Source organism: Diadema antillarum, unplaced genomic scaffold (genome assembly GCF_040938485.1).
Source record: "Diadema antillarum isolate AM-2024a unplaced genomic scaffold, OU_Dant_1.0 scf00000103, whole genome shotgun sequence".
In the NCBI taxonomy this organism is placed as follows: domain Eukaryota; kingdom Metazoa; phylum Echinodermata; class Echinoidea; order Diadematoida; family Diadematidae; genus Diadema; species Diadema antillarum.
In genome coordinates this window covers 3,545,180-3,562,756 of record NW_027270992.1, presented here as the reverse complement: position 1 = coordinate 3,562,756, position 17,577 = coordinate 3,545,180, and the positions used below count along the sequence as shown (strand labels likewise).

At 37.6% G+C, this 17,577-nt stretch overlaps 2 protein-coding genes across 2 annotated transcripts in view; both read right to left on the bottom strand.

The window, feature by feature from the left end:
• Positions 1–17,577, bottom strand: part of LOC139718940 (E3 ubiquitin-protein ligase UHRF1-like) — a 41,903-nt gene that overhangs the window by 15,211 nt on the left and 9,115 nt on the right. The gene's annotated exons all lie outside the window — the stretch shown is intronic.
• Positions 7,377–16,087, bottom strand: LOC139719066 (uncharacterized). The gene is made up of 4 exons (XM_071630508.1): positions 13,476–16,087; positions 12,561–12,710; positions 11,685–11,900; positions 7,377–10,780 (listed from the first exon to the last, which is right to left on the bottom strand). The coding sequence occupies exons 1-4, from the start codon at positions 16,045–16,047 to the stop codon at positions 10,473–10,475; spliced, it is 3,246 nt and encodes a 1,081-aa protein (XP_071486609.1). The 5' UTR covers positions 16,048–16,087; the 3' UTR covers positions 7,377–10,472.

Here is a 17,577-nt window from a genome sequence, read left to right as displayed (position 1 = left end):
TAGCTTTAATTGCATAATTGGAGGAGTTCTACGATACATGCCCTTTTGTTTTCTTGACATATATGTAATTACTTTATCTCTATACTCTTAGCTATCCAGAGCTGGATTTTCTTTTGTTCAGTAAAACTAAGAAGCCATAAAATTAAAGCTTCTATCTCTACCAGCATGAATCAGAGGTGTGATTGAGTAGTTGTACAGAGAATTTATCTCAGAACAAGAAACTCACTCATGTGCCCCATGCCATCAAGAATTTGTCTTATACGTGTATCTAGTATCGTAAGACCATAATGACAAATGAAAATGTGTAGAATAAAAAGGCAAAAAATACCAAGTTTATTTTTCCTTCTATCCTTCACAGGAGTCAGGGCCTGTGATTTTTGTGGCGGAAAAGAAATATGACTTACAGTATATAGGGAGGTAGCACTGTCTTTTTTTATTCCTTATACGGCCGACATAAAAGCTTCATGCTGGACAACATCTCGTCTCCTGCGCAACCAACTTGGCACGACGCCAGACTCTCCGCAATTCATCCCAAAGAAGGTCCCTCCCGCCGCCTTCGTGTGAACAGTAGGAATATACTTTACATAATACAGTGTACAATTGCCCATGCTACTGCTGGAAGATTTAGCTCCTGTGCAGACTCGCAAACCGTTTCGTTATTCTCCCACCACAGATTCATGAAATCGTTGTGGGCATTAACACTGAAAAAAGCAAATTATGAAACTACTTCTTACTGTCTCTAATTTATTGGGGGAAAAAAATGATCAGCGGCAGACAAGTGTGCGTACCAACTCTTAGGATGGAAATGGCTGATGGCAAGGAGCCTTTATACCGTTTTTAAGTGTCCACTTAACAGAAACTTGGCTGCAAGCACAGACTAGGCAGACACACATCAAATGTTTGTGTTCATGTTGCTCCACACATGTAACATTACATTCACTTCACTCTAAACCTTGTGCTATCTAACTGCAGAATAAACAAAATCGGAGCAATAGAGCAGTATATTTGTACTCATACGTATGCACTACAATAAATACAAACATTAAATGCTCCTCCTCATATTCATCACCATACAAACGATCACTTAATTAATATTCTCTATCCAACAATGAATTTGACAAAACAAAGTCATTCCATAAAGATGCTTCTTCCAAGACTACATTACTTATTATCCCTGTAACATCATAACGCCCTGCATGAATCCATACAGTATACATGCATGCCTTCATGCGTGTTCTAATTTCAAACTCCGCTCAGCACCGAATGTTAGCGGATACATATGGAATTTGTCTACCCTTCATATCATGTTTAGCCACACACTTCACAAATTGCTTTGCACAGACAAACAATCACTGCTGAGCCTTCTGTATGAGCATTTATTGGAACAAATGGAATTCTCAGCCGCAGGTTTGTAAAAGACCGGGGCGGAGCAGTTGGCATCTTTGCAGAGGGAGAGTGCAATTCCACACAGTGTGCATTAAAGCTATGATGAATGGAGTATTAACCTGTGGGAATAAAATCATAAGGCTTTCATCAAAGCTGTTCAATTGATTTTAAAAAAAAAAGAGTTTACTAGAATTCTATGGGTTTGCATTTTCATGAAAACAGTGAAATCGGTAAATTTGCTAAGGTGATGTCACCAACTTTTCAATTGGTTTGTGCACAAAAATATGTAACACTAGAAAAGCATTCAGAGAGCACAGTGTGAATTATAACAATAATTCAGAAATAATCACAAGATTTCTTCAGATTTGGATCGCAATGCTAATCACGATATTTAGTGGGATTTTCATGTCCACTAAGGCAAAAAACTTTAGATTTGGATCACAATGCAACTCTCATGATTTCTATCCTGCTAATTCTTCGTGTCAATGTGAATCCCATGCTGCTGAGCCAGATGTAAAATTGCGCACCTGTTAATGCAGTGATGACACTTACAATGAGACAATCCTGGATGAATACATTCCACCACAATTACATTATCAATGCTGAAAATCACACTGGAATATTTCATAACCAAATACCACATACATGATTTGAGACTGAAAAGAGAAACAAGATCCCTATATTTCATTTTTTTTTTGTACAAATACATCATCTTTGCACTCTTGTGCTTTCATCGGGCTTCTAACAAGGAAAAAATTCCTCTCATTCAAATCCTAAACTAAAACATACAGCTCCATGATGCCAGCATACTGCCATCAACCTTTAACCTCAGGACAGAATCTGACAGTTGCCATGGTAACAAAGCAGTTGGCTTCAGTCCCAAGTCAGTGAACTGTACTTGTGATTACAACTGGAGTGTTCCCTGCGGGGGCTGGCTTACCCACTTGTTCTTTTTATTTTGTAGGTAGCACAACTCTTGAATGGGAATGCCTGTTGTCAAACAAAGAAAGGAAAAAGAATGGGGGGGGGGGGGGGGATAGAGGGGTGGTTGTAGAGGGAGTAATTCTTCGATTGGAATTCCACATTCCGAATACCAAGTTCGTGTGGCAGGCACATAAGTCCCCGGCAGAGCTGCAATATTGTAAAGGGTTCACGAGCCAGAACTTGAAGACCATGGGTTACGCTGCCTAGACCTCTCTCCCAACGATAATGCAGTCAAAATTCTTGGTGCAGGTGCACATTTCTGCTAGGATTGGGGGGGGGGGGGGGCCTTGGGATGGCAAGAACAGGGCATCTTATCCACTTACAGGAGTATTTACCTCGCAGAAAATCAAGTCAAGTAAGTTAACTCAGAGTTTAAGATTAGTGAAATCACATCAAATACCTATCAAAATTATATATAAGGAATGCTTTTACAGTTCAAGGGGAATAAAACTCAAAGATGTACATGTATATGGATTGAGTGCAAGCAGCAATATCAGTATAGGATAGCACACATCAGAGAAGTTTCAAGAAAATTAGACAATCTATTCGAAAATTATGAATTTTTAAAATCATACTCAATAACTGATTAATTACTTTTTTGTACTTTACACTAGTTTTTGTCACATGATTTACATGAAGATAAAGTATCTATATGTATTACTTGTTACAAGTTGTGAACATATTCAAATTGATCAATGAATGACAATCACTTAATGTATTCTCCCCATCTGCACACCTAGCTGCCTCATATCACCCACTAAATATGACCAAGTTGGTAACCCAAAGTCACTGCACTGCTTGTGAGAGAAGCTCGGTGCATTTTCTTGGCTTCACTCCTTATCAAAGCTTCACATCAAGGGTGGTGAGTTTATAGCTCAGTCGGTAGTGTGTCTGCCTCAAGATCCAAAGGACCCCGGTTCGATTCCTGGGTCCCACTGAGCAATGTTGTGTGTAATCATACCATCCCCTCTAGTAAGAGGCAAAACACTCTGTCCCTCAGATAGGACATAAAATGGAGGTCCCGTGTGTGAGAGAGTCACAACTCGTGCACGTAAAAGATCCCGCATCATTTATTCATCACAAAGAGCAGGGTGTTTCCGGTGAAGTGGTCCTGCCTAATACATCAAACTGGACCCTATGGAAGACCAGCTATTGCAGCTGATACCCGTATACATCCATCTTCGCAGATGGAAATGAAACAAACAAACAAATAAACATCACTGGATTTGGGTGATAGACCATATGTACATCCATCTGGACAGTATCTTTTGTATCATAGGTTCCATTCTTCTTTAAATATCCTTTTATCTCCAAGAGTATCTAGCCCAATATACTTTAATTTCCCTACTTCTAAGTCTGAAAATAAAATAATAATTTTGACATTCACACACGTACTCTTGGGTCTTTAGTGTGTTGTCATCAGGTCCTATGTATGGGGGATACCTGGTCCATTTGAAGAACCTTGTATCCCCTAAAATAATTCCTGCCAAATTTGGTTATAATAAGTGATCATGGGGTTGAAAGAACAATACGAAAATGTAAAAAAAGTTTTTGAATAATGGATAATGGACTATAAAGCACAATGGCACAAGCTCACTCAAGCCCTTGCCAAAGGGGAGCTAAAAAATTGGAGGGAGAGATCCAAGAAAACTTGTAACAATCTGATATAGGCACACAAGTTCACTTGCTATGGAGTGCAGTACAGACATCAAAATCCAAATCCTTATATTAGGCTTCCAACATGGGAAAACCAATCTCCATTCTCCCTCTCCGAGGTACATGTACCAATGTGAAGTTACTCAATTCCAAATTCCAAATAGAAAAATCTAAATACTTTTGTTGGGCTTTCAACATGGGAAAACCAAACTCCATTCGCTATCTCCAAGGTAGCAATGTGAATTTACTCAATTCCAAATTCCAAATACAAAAACCAAAGTACTTTTATTGGGCTTTCAGCATGGGAAAACCAATCTCCATTCTCCCTCTCCGAGGTACCAATGTGAAGTTACTCAATTCCAGAAACACTCCTGCCACAGTTTCGCCATACACCGTGATATTCTCATCCCATATCTTACCAGGAATTCTCATTCCCACTCCCTCTGTGAATCAACCACTAGACAGCAATGGCATCCATACACACAGCAATTTAATCATCTAGTTGAGAATTCTGCAGACAATCAAGTACAAGGAGTCGATACCAGGAAAAAAAAAAAGTTATCGATGCTGCAAACATATCCTTTACCTGTGCTACAATATATCTCTCCTGGCCTCACAGACAATTGGTTTCCATGACTTGATGAATGACAAAGTTCTAGAAAATGGTTCTAAGAACACTGGGAAGTTTTGCCTGGAGAACAACTGCCAAGTTTTTACAGCTCTATGGCCAGAGAACTAAAGAGATGATATTCAAGTTAAGTGGCAATAGAGGAGGAAATCTGTACTACAATTGTAAATTAATGTTTTCATTGTGAAAGTAGGACTATCACCACAAGTCCCTCCATCGTGCATCCCAGTAATGCTCTGTGGATGTGTGTGTGTGTGTGTGTGTCTGTGTATTTGTGTGCATGCACATATTTCTTCAGTGGTTGAGGACAGCTTGTAATTTAGTATTCCCACAGAGGATATTCTCTCTAATAAAATCAATAAATGTTACATTCCTCAGTAACTTTGTGGGTCAGATATGGTACAGACCTTGGTCCCATTCACAGATGGGTCTAGGGCAATTACCCCCTGGGCAATTACTCGGGACCCTTCCTCTAACCATAACCCTAATCCAAATCCTAAACCTAATCCTAACCCTAACCCTAACTCTAACCCTAAACCTAACCCTAATCTTTACTCTAACTTTATCACTAACCAGTATTTAGTTGGGGGGGGGGGGGGGGGGGGGGAGGGGTTAATTGCCCTGATACATCACAGATTTATGATAATTTTTGATATTGACCAAAGCTACATAGCTACCAAAGTCAAATAAGCAAAGTAAAACTGGAATGTCCCACCTTCTCACATGACCTCTATGGCTGTGGAAAGAATGTGGCCCTTTGTTTACATTTTGATGAAAGTTCATTGACCCTGACCACCGACTGACTGACCTTTCACCTTCTCTGCACAACAGTAACATCCAGTTATTTCTATCCAATGCATGAAATAAAATAAAATTTCCTCAGACCAACTGGTACTTTGTGGAAGATAAAGCAAGAAAATTTAAGAGTTTGCTTAATTTTCATGAACTTAAAGGGATGGTACAGTAGTGGTGGAGATGAAAATTGGGCTTTAACTTTTTTGCGAGATACCAAGAAAACACTTATGAAATAGTACAGGGCATACAATTTTAAGAGGAATTCAAAGTTTATTTGATGAAAATCGGGTTTGGAATAGCTGAAACATCCAAAAACAAAGTAAAACAAAACGATCGCAATAAAATGTGGGTCCCACATTTTATTAGAATTGCTCTGTTTTGGATATCTCAGCCATTTCAAAATCAATTTTCATCAAATAAACGTTGAAATCCTCATGGAATTATATGCTCTTTCATATTTCATAAGAGGTTTCTCACATCTCACCAAAAAATGATAAAAACCTGAAGTTAAGTCTCAATCAAAACTATACGATCCCTTTAAATGGGGTGTGAGAGCTTGTTAGTCGTTCTCCAGTGGTAACAATGAAAACTGCTATCATAATACCTCCACCAAGGGAGGAGGTTATATTTTCATTACTGTTTGTTTGTTTGACCGTGTGCAAAATAACTCAAAAAGTAGTGAACAGATTTGGATGAAACTTGCAGGAAAGGTTAAAAATGACCCAAGCAACAGATGATTAAATTTTGGTAGTAATCCAGAAATTTTTGTGGATTTTATGAAGGATTTTAAATATTTTGGCAGGTAAGGTCAATGAACTTGTGAGTTCAAGCTGCACATTTTTGAGGTCTTCATACGCGCACCATTAGCGCGTGCTCTAGTTTCCAGGGCAAGGCGAGCCGCGCAGCTGGAAGTTGATGACATAACAAAAGGTGATATATTGGGAAATCGGGCGACTTTCAGCATGCATATTAGAAATCACTGATCTCTACGGAAGAACAATATCAGTGGTGGAAATGAGCTGCTTGGTGGAGGTCTACGCTCTCAAAGTGCTTCTCTAGTTCTATTTAATTCAAATTGGACACTGCTTTGCAAACACAAGAACGTAATCAACACATGAGGACTTGGTCATTCTTTTTCTTGCTGATAAATCTATAACTCTCCTCTAAATATATTTGATTTTTTTTTTCTTTGAGCTGTAGCGCAAGCACAGAAATTTTACAAATCAACCCTGACCTCTAGTCTCAGATGATCACAAAATATTGAAATGAAGACTTTATAAATACCCAAGTGATATTCTAACCATTACTTTCTTTCTGTGAGTCAAGAATGTCACACAATTTGTGAGCTGATACAAAAGAATTATTCTTAAATTGAATTTAAAACTTGCATTGCTTTTTAAACTTCAGATTTTTAACCAAATCTCTAAACAGTAACTGCCCTTATATATTTTAACATAGTATTTGAATTTGAATTTGAATTAATTATTCGTTTCATTTCCATTTTTACATTGCATTGTTGTTTATATATTGACACATAACATTACAGTAATATATGGGTCATTCCATGAAGTTGGGTACACAAAGTGTGACATGAGGCTCAAAATTTCAAAACTAATGCAGAGCTTAGTTATTGTCATCTCAAGAAACATAGATACATGGAGTATATCAAACAAACTATTAGAAGTTTGAATCTTGCAGCGTAGCCACTACACATCATCACACATTCAAGATAACGCCCACTTGTTTCACATGTAACAGGGACACCAACCTTCCAATTTGATCTGAAGAAAATCTGCTTTTTCTCTTAGTTTGCCACAAGATATTTATAAATCAAGAAATATTTGGAAAGTATGTTGTGACTCTTTCCACACCAGCAACAGCAAAAAATACCAATCGAAAGTTAAAAATGTTAAAAATCCTACAACATTTTCTTATTAGAAAGGTCTGCAGACAGTTTTAGGGGTCAATTTTGAAATTCAATCTTAATGTAAATATATCTTTGAAATGCTGCACAACTAATACTGGAAACAGGGTGAAGTATAAGAGGACATGCTAATGCCTAAATAGGATCAGAAAGTGAAAAGGTTAACAAATACAAAAAGACTCTATTTTCCCAAAACCTTGTTTGAGGTTTCACATGTAACGATTACACAAAGATTCCGGTGTCCTGTTACATGTGAAACACTGAAACATAGTCCTTTTTGTTAATATTCTTTGAAATGAAGCATGAATAATTCAGGAAATATGGTGAGCCATAGGGGGACATGCTAATGTTTATAAGATCAGAAAATAAATATGCAAAATGACATACAAAAATGACTACTTTGCCCAAAACTTCATTTACGGTTTCACATGTAACAATTACACAGATTTTCTGGTGTCCTGTTACATGTGAAACACTAAAATAGTGTCCTATTTGTTAATATTCTTTTAAATGTAGCATGAATAATAAAGGAAATAGAGTGAAGCATAAGAGGACAGGTTGATGTTTAAATAAGATCGGAGAGTAAAGATGCGGACATACAGAAAATGACTATTTGCCCAAACTTCATTTTAAGGTTTCACAGGTAACAATTACACAGAGATTATGGTGTCCTGTTACATGTGAAACAATAAATTTGTCTCTCGATTTATAAGACTTTCAACATTTTTAAATTTCAAGTAATGACTGAGAATAATTATATAAAGATATATATAAGAATTTTATTCTTATAATTATAATGTATTTGTCCCAAAGTTTATTTGGTGGTTTCACATGTAACAAAGACACCAAGATACCGGTGTCCCGTTACATGTGAAACACTAAAATAGTGTCCTATTTGTTAATATTCTTTTAAATGTAGCATGAATAATAAAGGAAATAGAGTGAAGCATAAGAGGACAGGTTAATGTTTAAATAAGATCGGAGAGTAAAGATGCGGACACATATACAAAATGACTATTTGCCCAAACTTCATTTTAAGGTTTCACATGTAACAATTACACAAAGATTCTGGTGTCCTGTTACATGTGAAACAATAAATTTGTCTTTCGATTTATCAGACTTTCAACATTTTTAAATTTCAAGTAATGACTGAGAATAATTATATAAAGATATATATAAGAATTTTATTCTTATAATCATAATGTATTTGTCCCAAAGTTTATTTGGTGGTTTCACATGTAACAAAGACACCAAGATACCGGCGTCCTGTTACACGTGAAACATCAAATTGCTAGTTTTACTCAAATAATGCATGTATCTCATTATTTTTGTTTGATTTTCTTCAAGAACAGCTTTTAATTGAACAAAAATAAGCAATCACATGGATAATTTTAATTAATTACAATCGTTTACCCTTCTTTGAAAGATTATCTTTCCTCCTACACAATGTACAGATTACAGAAAACTTGATGCATGTAGTCTGGGTAGGCTCAAATTTAATGTGCATGCCTATCACAATGACATATTGAACGACAGAATTATAATTTTATTCATTAATTCAAAATGAAATTCCCAATATCTTCAGATTTTGTTACAACTCATATTCACATTTTCTTGCATGTTACCTTACTAATATTTTTGGCACTCCAGTTCTTGTATTGGTTTATCAATGCGTTTTCAAGTTACAGTGACTTTTATATTTACATCCATATTCTTGCATGTACATTATATTGATACTATTTTATTACAATACTTTTAATTTTAGTCACATAGTGCCTGCATTTTGCTTTTGTTCAAGTTTTGAAGTTATTACAGGAATTCTAACTTTGAATTTCTTTGCCATCACCGTTGTGATGAACACTACATTTTTTAATACAGGGGAATCTTGTTATAAAGAACAGTAGAACACTGATCTGACGAACTCCACTACTACAATGTAATCTTTCTTGTCCCACTTCTTTGTATTCTTTTGTGTTACTAGTAGAACATATTTACAATATAACACACTAATTTATATGGTCTTAAGGACCTCACTATAATGAAGTTCCCTATACTCATAATACTTATGTATAATAGCCCTGATACTATCAAGGATTCAATACAGCAATCTAACTTTGATGGTCCCAAGAAATTTAAGAATCTTGTTCTCGGTTCCCCTGTATTGTTAACTTGTGTCATTCTATTTAGTATTAAAGTAATGTCACATAAAAACTTGATTTCTGATTAGCATACAAATATCAATTCTATTAAATGAATTAAAAATTAAGTTCCTAAACCATGAATTATAACAATATCTTGTTGATTTAAGATTTTCCTGTTTCTCATGAGTTGTCAACAGTTTTTTATATGAGCATGTGTGTTTGTTTTTCAATCAATGTTTTGATTCAGAATTCAAACTTCATTTTTCACATGAAAAATTCCAAATAACCCATACTTTCATTTGCATTTTGTTCTAGTTGAGGCCACATGCTACTAGCTCCTCAGCTGATGACTGCAGCGCAGTCCTGCACGTCTACACTAGTGCTGTAGTAAAAAGGTTAACAAAGCAGTAACCAAACCGTCTTTGGTCAAAATGGTTTGGGTTTGGATAACTGTTTTGATTCTCATTATGTTCTGAAAATATTATTACAAATAGAATTACGAGTAAAATTATCACTATAAATATTACCTGCAAAATAATGAAGGAATATGTACAACCTGTATAAAAATTTGTACATTATATGACCGAAACACAACCATATTTTTGAAGTAGGTTAACTGGGTTTTAAAATAACCGAATACTACAGCACTAAGACTCTACACTGAATGATGTGCAGGAGATCCTGGCCAGTAGTGCCTCATAACATAAAAGGATCGAAACAGCTTCGGCATTTGCTAATTTTAATATCTTTCATGGGAAGAATGAAAAAAGGCAAACATACAATGGAATGAGATACGGAAGGTGAATTTTCACCATTAAACATTGTATTTTATTCCTTACATATACTCTTCCAATAAAACATTTTAGAAAATTTGAAGAATGCCAAAGCTGTCCTGAGGCTGTTTTAATTCACATATACATGTTCCTGTTCTAAAATGCAGCATCCTGTCCTACTAATCCTATTCTTCAAGATTGATGAATGTGTCGATTCTAGTTGCCAGTGAACGAAAAGTGTTTTCTTCAAATCCAAGATGTCTTGAGGACACAGGAATTGGTGGAGAGGGGAAGATGGCAAAGATCCCAGTTCTCCGAATCCAGTCTTGCTCCGGTTTGTCTGGCCAAGAGTACTTGTTATCACCCTTATTGAGTAAGAAGTTGATATGTGCATCTTCTCCTTTCAGCTCCAGGACTTCTCCGACCCACCACGTCTTACCATATACAACGGCAACAAAATCCCCAGTTTGAAGGTCCTGAGTTTGGCGATAAGCTGTATATATGAATAAAGATAAAATATCTAAAATTATAAAGTAACAATGCTTTTGCAAAATAGAAGAAAACTGTCACCAATAGACAATTCTCAGATAACCAGTACTGCACGTAACATAATCAGTAAAAGGATCTCCAGTGATCTTTAATATGAAAGAAGACATACATCCTCCTGCATTCAGACATAGTTATTCTGAAAGAGAATTTTGATCCACAGAAAAACTCATTTGAACAGAATTGAACTGGTATGTCTCTCCATAAATCTTGTAACAGCCTCCCTAAATATGCATAAAGTGGAGGTGTGATTAACTTGTTGGGAAAAAAATATCCCTTCACATGTACATAATATATTGCATGTGCAATTGGGTATATTAACTTTAAACATAAATAACACAGACATTTTGGGACTAGAATTGGGTGCAGGTGAGCATGTGTCCCACGTGTGTGTTCATGCTGACTCCATGCTGTAAGTGCACGTGGATACATACGCATTGCAGTGGGTGAGGTCACTGAGGTGTTTAAGTGCACATCAGTATTTTGGTGTGGGTGGACTTAAGCGTTAAAAATGGGGACATTTGCAGGTGTGTGTTCATTTGTGAGGTATGTATAAATGTGTGTGTGTGCGCATGTGTTTGGGTTCATGCTGGTGGGGTTCCAATCCATGTGCGCTATGATTGTTAAAACCTAAATTGCCAAGAACATCAATACATGTGCAGGGACCAATTTCAATGATTAGAACAAGTAAAATCTTAAGTACATTTGTTAACATTATACCACTTGCCATTTTTTTCCTTTGTATATCAGAAAATTTGAAATGATTTCTATGCTTCAGTGCATGATAGTAAATTATTTGAATCTTGAATTGAACTTTGAAAGTTGAGATGTAAAAAATAATTTTTACAAACCTGTAACATGAACCCGAGTGCCAGCAGTAGATGGCGAGTGAGAAGTAGGGAGTTCCATGTGAAGCTGTGTGTCACACGTTGACGAGTGAGAGGTTTGGTCTTCAACATGAAGCTCAGTACCAGTAGACAGCAAGTTAGAAGTTGGGACTTCAACGGGAAGCTGTCTGTCAGACGTAGAAGGCGGGTGGGAAGTTGGAACACCTATGACCACGTTATCTGTGAAAGTTGAAGATTATACATAAAAAAGACCTTAATGGTAGACAATGACTTTTGCATGAAATTTGTCAGAATTAGTGGGAACACTACAGTATTCAAGCAGACAATATTGTGAAACCTCTGTGCAACTTTATTTATGGAGTTAAGTTGAAAACTATGATTCAAATTATTTTGGTATATTTATTATAAGGCCTTACATTTATTCTAGACTTAGTCTACCTTTTACAGACCTGTTTGATCGATTGATCATGTTCATGGTATATTTTATCACTAAAAATACAGCAAAAAGAAATAAGTGAATTCTTTACTATGACATTCGTATACCTACTGACATTATTATTTGGATTTTAAGTATTATATTACAGTCCCCGAACGATAAATGCACTGTTGTTGCTTGAATGCCGACTACACTACAACTGTTATCTTTTGAATTCTACACAACTTTTGATTTCGAAATTTCACAGATATTGCCCAAATACTAATATCTTTGGTTTCAAACAATGATTGGGGCATTTTGTGGGCTCTGCAAAAGGCATTGGCTACCTTAAATGTTTCATCCGAGGGACAAATAAACTGTTTTTCATATCGCCAAAATTAACTCCCTAATATAAAAAAGGGTTGAAGAAAACATAAACAGCGATATTACTGATTTGTACAAACCGGTAACATGCAGTTGTTTCACAGGTGAAGAGGAAGGGGAGGATTCGCTTTCCCAGTAATCATCTGCATCAGTCATGGAAGACGGGCCGTCAGCATCCAAGTCATCATCTGCAACAGTCATGGAAGACGGGTCTTCAGTATCACCTGTATCTGTAAAGAACACCTCACACTTACACAATTTTGCTGTTGTACCACTCTGTAACGAACAAAAACATTGGTCTATCCAAAGAAAAATATGTACAGATAGTGCGCACATATTTAACTCTGTAGTATAGAACAACATTTGGTCATCGTGGCAGCGTATGGCAAGACAATGGTGTAATGTGCAGCAGCAATTCATGAGTTATAAGTTTAAGAACATCTTTCAAAAACCCTGGACTTACAGAAATATATGTTAAAGGCATTGGTTAACAATGAATCCAGTTGAAAAAAATCTGAGCTACATGGTCCCACGTGCTACTAGTAAATCTGATATAGTGTAGAAATGAAGCCCTGCAAAAATTGCTGTGAAAATGATAATTTAAATACTACTGCAAAAATGTAAATTTGCAATGACTGTTTTACGATGCTCAAATTTCCCCATTGGCTATAGTGTTGAATAAACTGTTACTGAAATGGTTCATTCTTTATTCATAGAAATCTGGATAGTGAAGGCAGGATTTTCAAAACTTTTATATTCTTGGCCGTTTATTCATCCACTTGAACATTGTTACACTGCTTAGACATCGCAGTTGTACAATTTTTTAAATCGACCCACAATATTAACCACTGACTTTAAAACAACCAATGAATAAGATGGGTCTGTTTGAAAACTTTCTGCTTGGATCACAAATAACTAGCATTAGTCAATAATACTAAATGAATATATATATTGGCAACCTTCTAGGTAAATATTAAGGTTAATTTAGTTCTTACCATGAGATGTCTCAATCGTAGCAGCAAACAGCTTTTCACTTTTCCAGTCATCTACAGTCCCTCTGCTGTCACACTGCTGATTCCCGAGAACACAGCCTTTACAGAAACAAGACAGGTTCCTTGTCCACAGCCGTCCACTGCTTTCACCCTTTACACAGTGCAGTTGCCTGGTGCCCTTGATGGTCTGGACGTCCTTGTGATCTCTGTTGTGATTCATTTCCTCTACGAAGAACACTTTCCGTTGAAAGTGGAGACATTCGGCTTGGCTTGGTTGTATTGTCAATTCATCTTGGCAGAACTCATATACATCTTTTGCATTGTTCATTACTTTACGCCCAGAACTAATAGCTAATGAAGCTTGTCGTTTCACAACAGCCGTTTCCCCATCGCTCGGACCTTTCCCATGTCTGGCACCAAAATAGTGATGCTCTACTGGAACTTGGTAATGTTGCTGTGCAAGAGCAATGTCCTTGAATGGTCCTCTACTTTTGTATTGGGCTGCACATTGATCTGTAAATCTGATGATCTTGTCAATTTCCATGTTTTGCCGGAGATGCTGTACTGCCTGTGACATGAACTGGTGCACTGCATGATATGTATGTCGATTATCGCCTGTTATGAAGACGAGTGACTCCTGCATTGTCTCATCACATGTTGGACATCTGTGATAGCAAACAATAGGGTGGATTGTGACGTTTGTGTGATACCAATGTGCGCTTTGTATTTCGTCTTGGTACTTGCATACAAAGTTCTCTGCAAAGTCCAAGACCATGACGACCCAGTTGTTTGGCATGTCCTTGGTAAGTGTAGCAAACTGCTGAGATTGCCAAGACGCACTATGCAGATGCTTACTGATAGTGACCGTCTCCCCTTCAAGTTCCTCCAGACATTGAGATACTGTCCCGTCGTTGGTGACAATCTGTTGCTTGGTGATCGTCTTCCCATTCTCGTCCACTCTGACCCGAATCCATTTCTTCCATGTCATATGCTTAGGGCCGTGTTTTTCCACCAGCGGTCTCAGGTAAGATCTCAACAATTTGGGACCACATTCTTTGCATTTCCTCTCGGAGCAATGTCGCATGTACGTCTTCGCTCCTTCAGACTTGGGACACATTGTGACGCGATTCACTGAGTGAACGCCATCAAAGAAGGACTTCATTCCGTAACTGTGTGCTAAATTATTAATTGCTGTTGCCTTCAACTCAATATTTGTGCAGTATTCGCACAAACATGCCCTGAATTTGATTGATCCTTGGAGCTTTACATGATGTGGCCGGAGGCTGTAGAATGTTTTTGCACCTACTTTCATGTCTGGATTCTGTGATTTGAACTTCAAGAACAAAGCCGCCACTGACTGTTGAAGATATCGAATATTTTTCATGGTCTTCATGGATACCATTTTCTTATCAGGCAGGTCGATGGCTGATTCTTCGTAGAACGAGATGACTGCGCTTGCTACCTCTGGGGACAGCTTTCTCTTGTCGTGCATTTGCTTCTTCTTGCTTGCCGAGGAGATGATCTTGCGGCCCATCTGCAAGAGAGCCGATCCTTTTTTCTGAAGTCGGTACTTGCTCAAGATCTTTAGTGATGCAGCAATATTCCTTCTTTTTTCTAGGTCTTTCTTCTTCTTGCTCCTCTTTAGTCTGCCCATTTCCTCACTAATGCTTGATGTCAGGAGATTTTGGACTTCATGATGGGCATCCTCAAGGCCAGTGTGCATTCCTCTCTTCTTCAGTGCTGCACGCTTTTTTGGAGAGGACTTCTGAAATAGATCTATCATCGTAGAAACACACTTTTCTCGGTCTTGTGGCATAACTGCCCTTACTCTCTCCAAACTTTTTCTTCTAGCCGAAGAACTTCTCACGTCACATCCTGCAGATGAGAGTTTCTTGCGAGTGACTTCCAACTCCGCATGTTTCTGATCGAATGCCTCTGCAATTTCTTTCAAACGTTCCTCTTCTTTCTTTAGCTCTGCTTCTCGAGCCTTGAGCTTCTGCGATTCAATCCACATAAGCTTTTCTTTTTCTTTTTTCTGCTTGTATTTCTCTCGTCGCATTGCGTTGTATTGCTCATGTTCTTCTTTTGACATTGCTGCTCGTCTCTCTCGCTTCTTTCTTGCCTGTGCTTGTAATTTTTCTTTTTGCCTTTTGTCTTGAGCTCTGGTGCTAGGTGTTTGTTTCATTTTGTTTGATTGAAGCCGTAGTTGCTCCTCCTTTTTCTTTGCTCTCATTTTCCTCATTCGCAGAGCTGCAGTCGCATTACACCGCTTCTTTTGTTCTAGGAACTTTTCAGACTTTTCCTTCTCTTCAGTGGAGATATTTCTCTTCTTTAAGGTGGACTCCGCTAGGGACATTTCGATCCTCTGTAACTTGTTATATTCCGCAGCTTTTTTCAACAATTTTGTGTATTCTTGTGGGTTGTTGGCCTTCAACTTATGTCGCCACTTTGTTGTTCGGGAAGCAGCTTCATTACTGTTTACTAACTTTACTGTTGACTGTTTTTTTGAGGGCTTCCGGGCCTCCGAATCAATACTACATCGCAACCGAAGATGGAAAGGCTTTTTCTTAGCCATGTCTATCGGTGTTTAACCAGCCTGAACTTGAAGTAATCATAAGTTGGAAGGAGGGGGGGGGGGGGGGGGGGGCTGTAGGGGGGAAAAGACAACATTAAAATTAAAATAAAATTAAAACTGAAATGTAGTTCAAATATGATTTGCAGATTACAATATATATTCTGGCAACCTTCTAGGTAAATATGAACACTACATTTTTTAATACAGGGGAATCTTGTTATAAAGAACAGTAGAACACTGATCTTTATATCGAGTTTCCACTGTACCTCAAATTTATATTGGGTTGTATATTAATGGCATTATTTGAATTGTATTTTGAAGGGTGCCCTCTGCGATTAAATGGTCATTTTTAAACTTAGAAACACTAGCGAAGTAAACTTCATGTGCAAATTTTGCCGTTTGTAAGATAGACAGAGACTAGTGTCATATTAGTAGTAACTTGTATGGTTGAGGGCCCCTAGTTTCGGTAAACTAGCGATTGTCAGCCTCCTTAGTGAAATATTTTATTTTCTAAATGACCTAAAATTTAGCTCAGAATGTGCTATAAATCCTGCATATTGACATCGTGTTGTCACACTCTCGATGAGGTCATCCCATACGGAAATATCGTCGAGAATAGCGTGCGACGTTCTTCTGCATGCGCCTGTCCTTGTGGAACCTTGTTCTCAGCAAACTATCTCACCAATAAATTACGTTTGGTTTATGTGGTGATAACTCAATAAGGAAGTCTTATACTACAGCAAGAGGTCATACCAAGCCCCAAGGAGGTACTAGGCAAGCGTAGTACCTCCTTGGTCATACTAGTCTAGACTCGATACTACTAAAGGGCGCTGATGTCGTCGTTTACCACCAGACTTCCATGTGTAATCAACTACATGTATTTACTTACATAAAAAGACACGAGTGGGACTAAAGATGCAATATCATTACGAATTACTTTACTCGCGCCGATTGTGGTTTTTTTTTTAATGAAATATTCTTCGAGGCTCTGCCCACACAATTTCGTTAACTGTGGGTATAATCTACGAAATATCGATCATAAAGTGTAATATAAGTACGATACGATCATGTCAGAACATGAGAAAGATAGCTAGCCTACCTTGTCAAAAGCGACACGTCGTTTCCATCGTAACAGCTGCCCACGAAACACAAAAGCGGCTTGAGCTGTTCTAACCGGTCGTCTGCAAGCCGATCGCACTCGTCACATTCAAGTCGCATCATCCGGAAACCCGGGCAATGTGTCGTCAACTCGTGAGCGTACGTCATTTGCCGAATGGATCGTGGAGAATTGTTCCCATCGTAACTTTTTCCACGGACACGAAGAAAATATACAAGCACCTTATTCCTCCGTATTTTCCAAAAGCAGTCAAACGCGATTGTTTCTTTTCACAGTTTTAAAGATCCATTGACAACAAACATATATAAGACATTTCTTGCCATGTTTCTCTCGTATTTCTGCAGTTTTCCACTCGCAAATATTTAATCCTCATTACCATTTCGCGGACACGAAATGTTACGATAGTAACATGA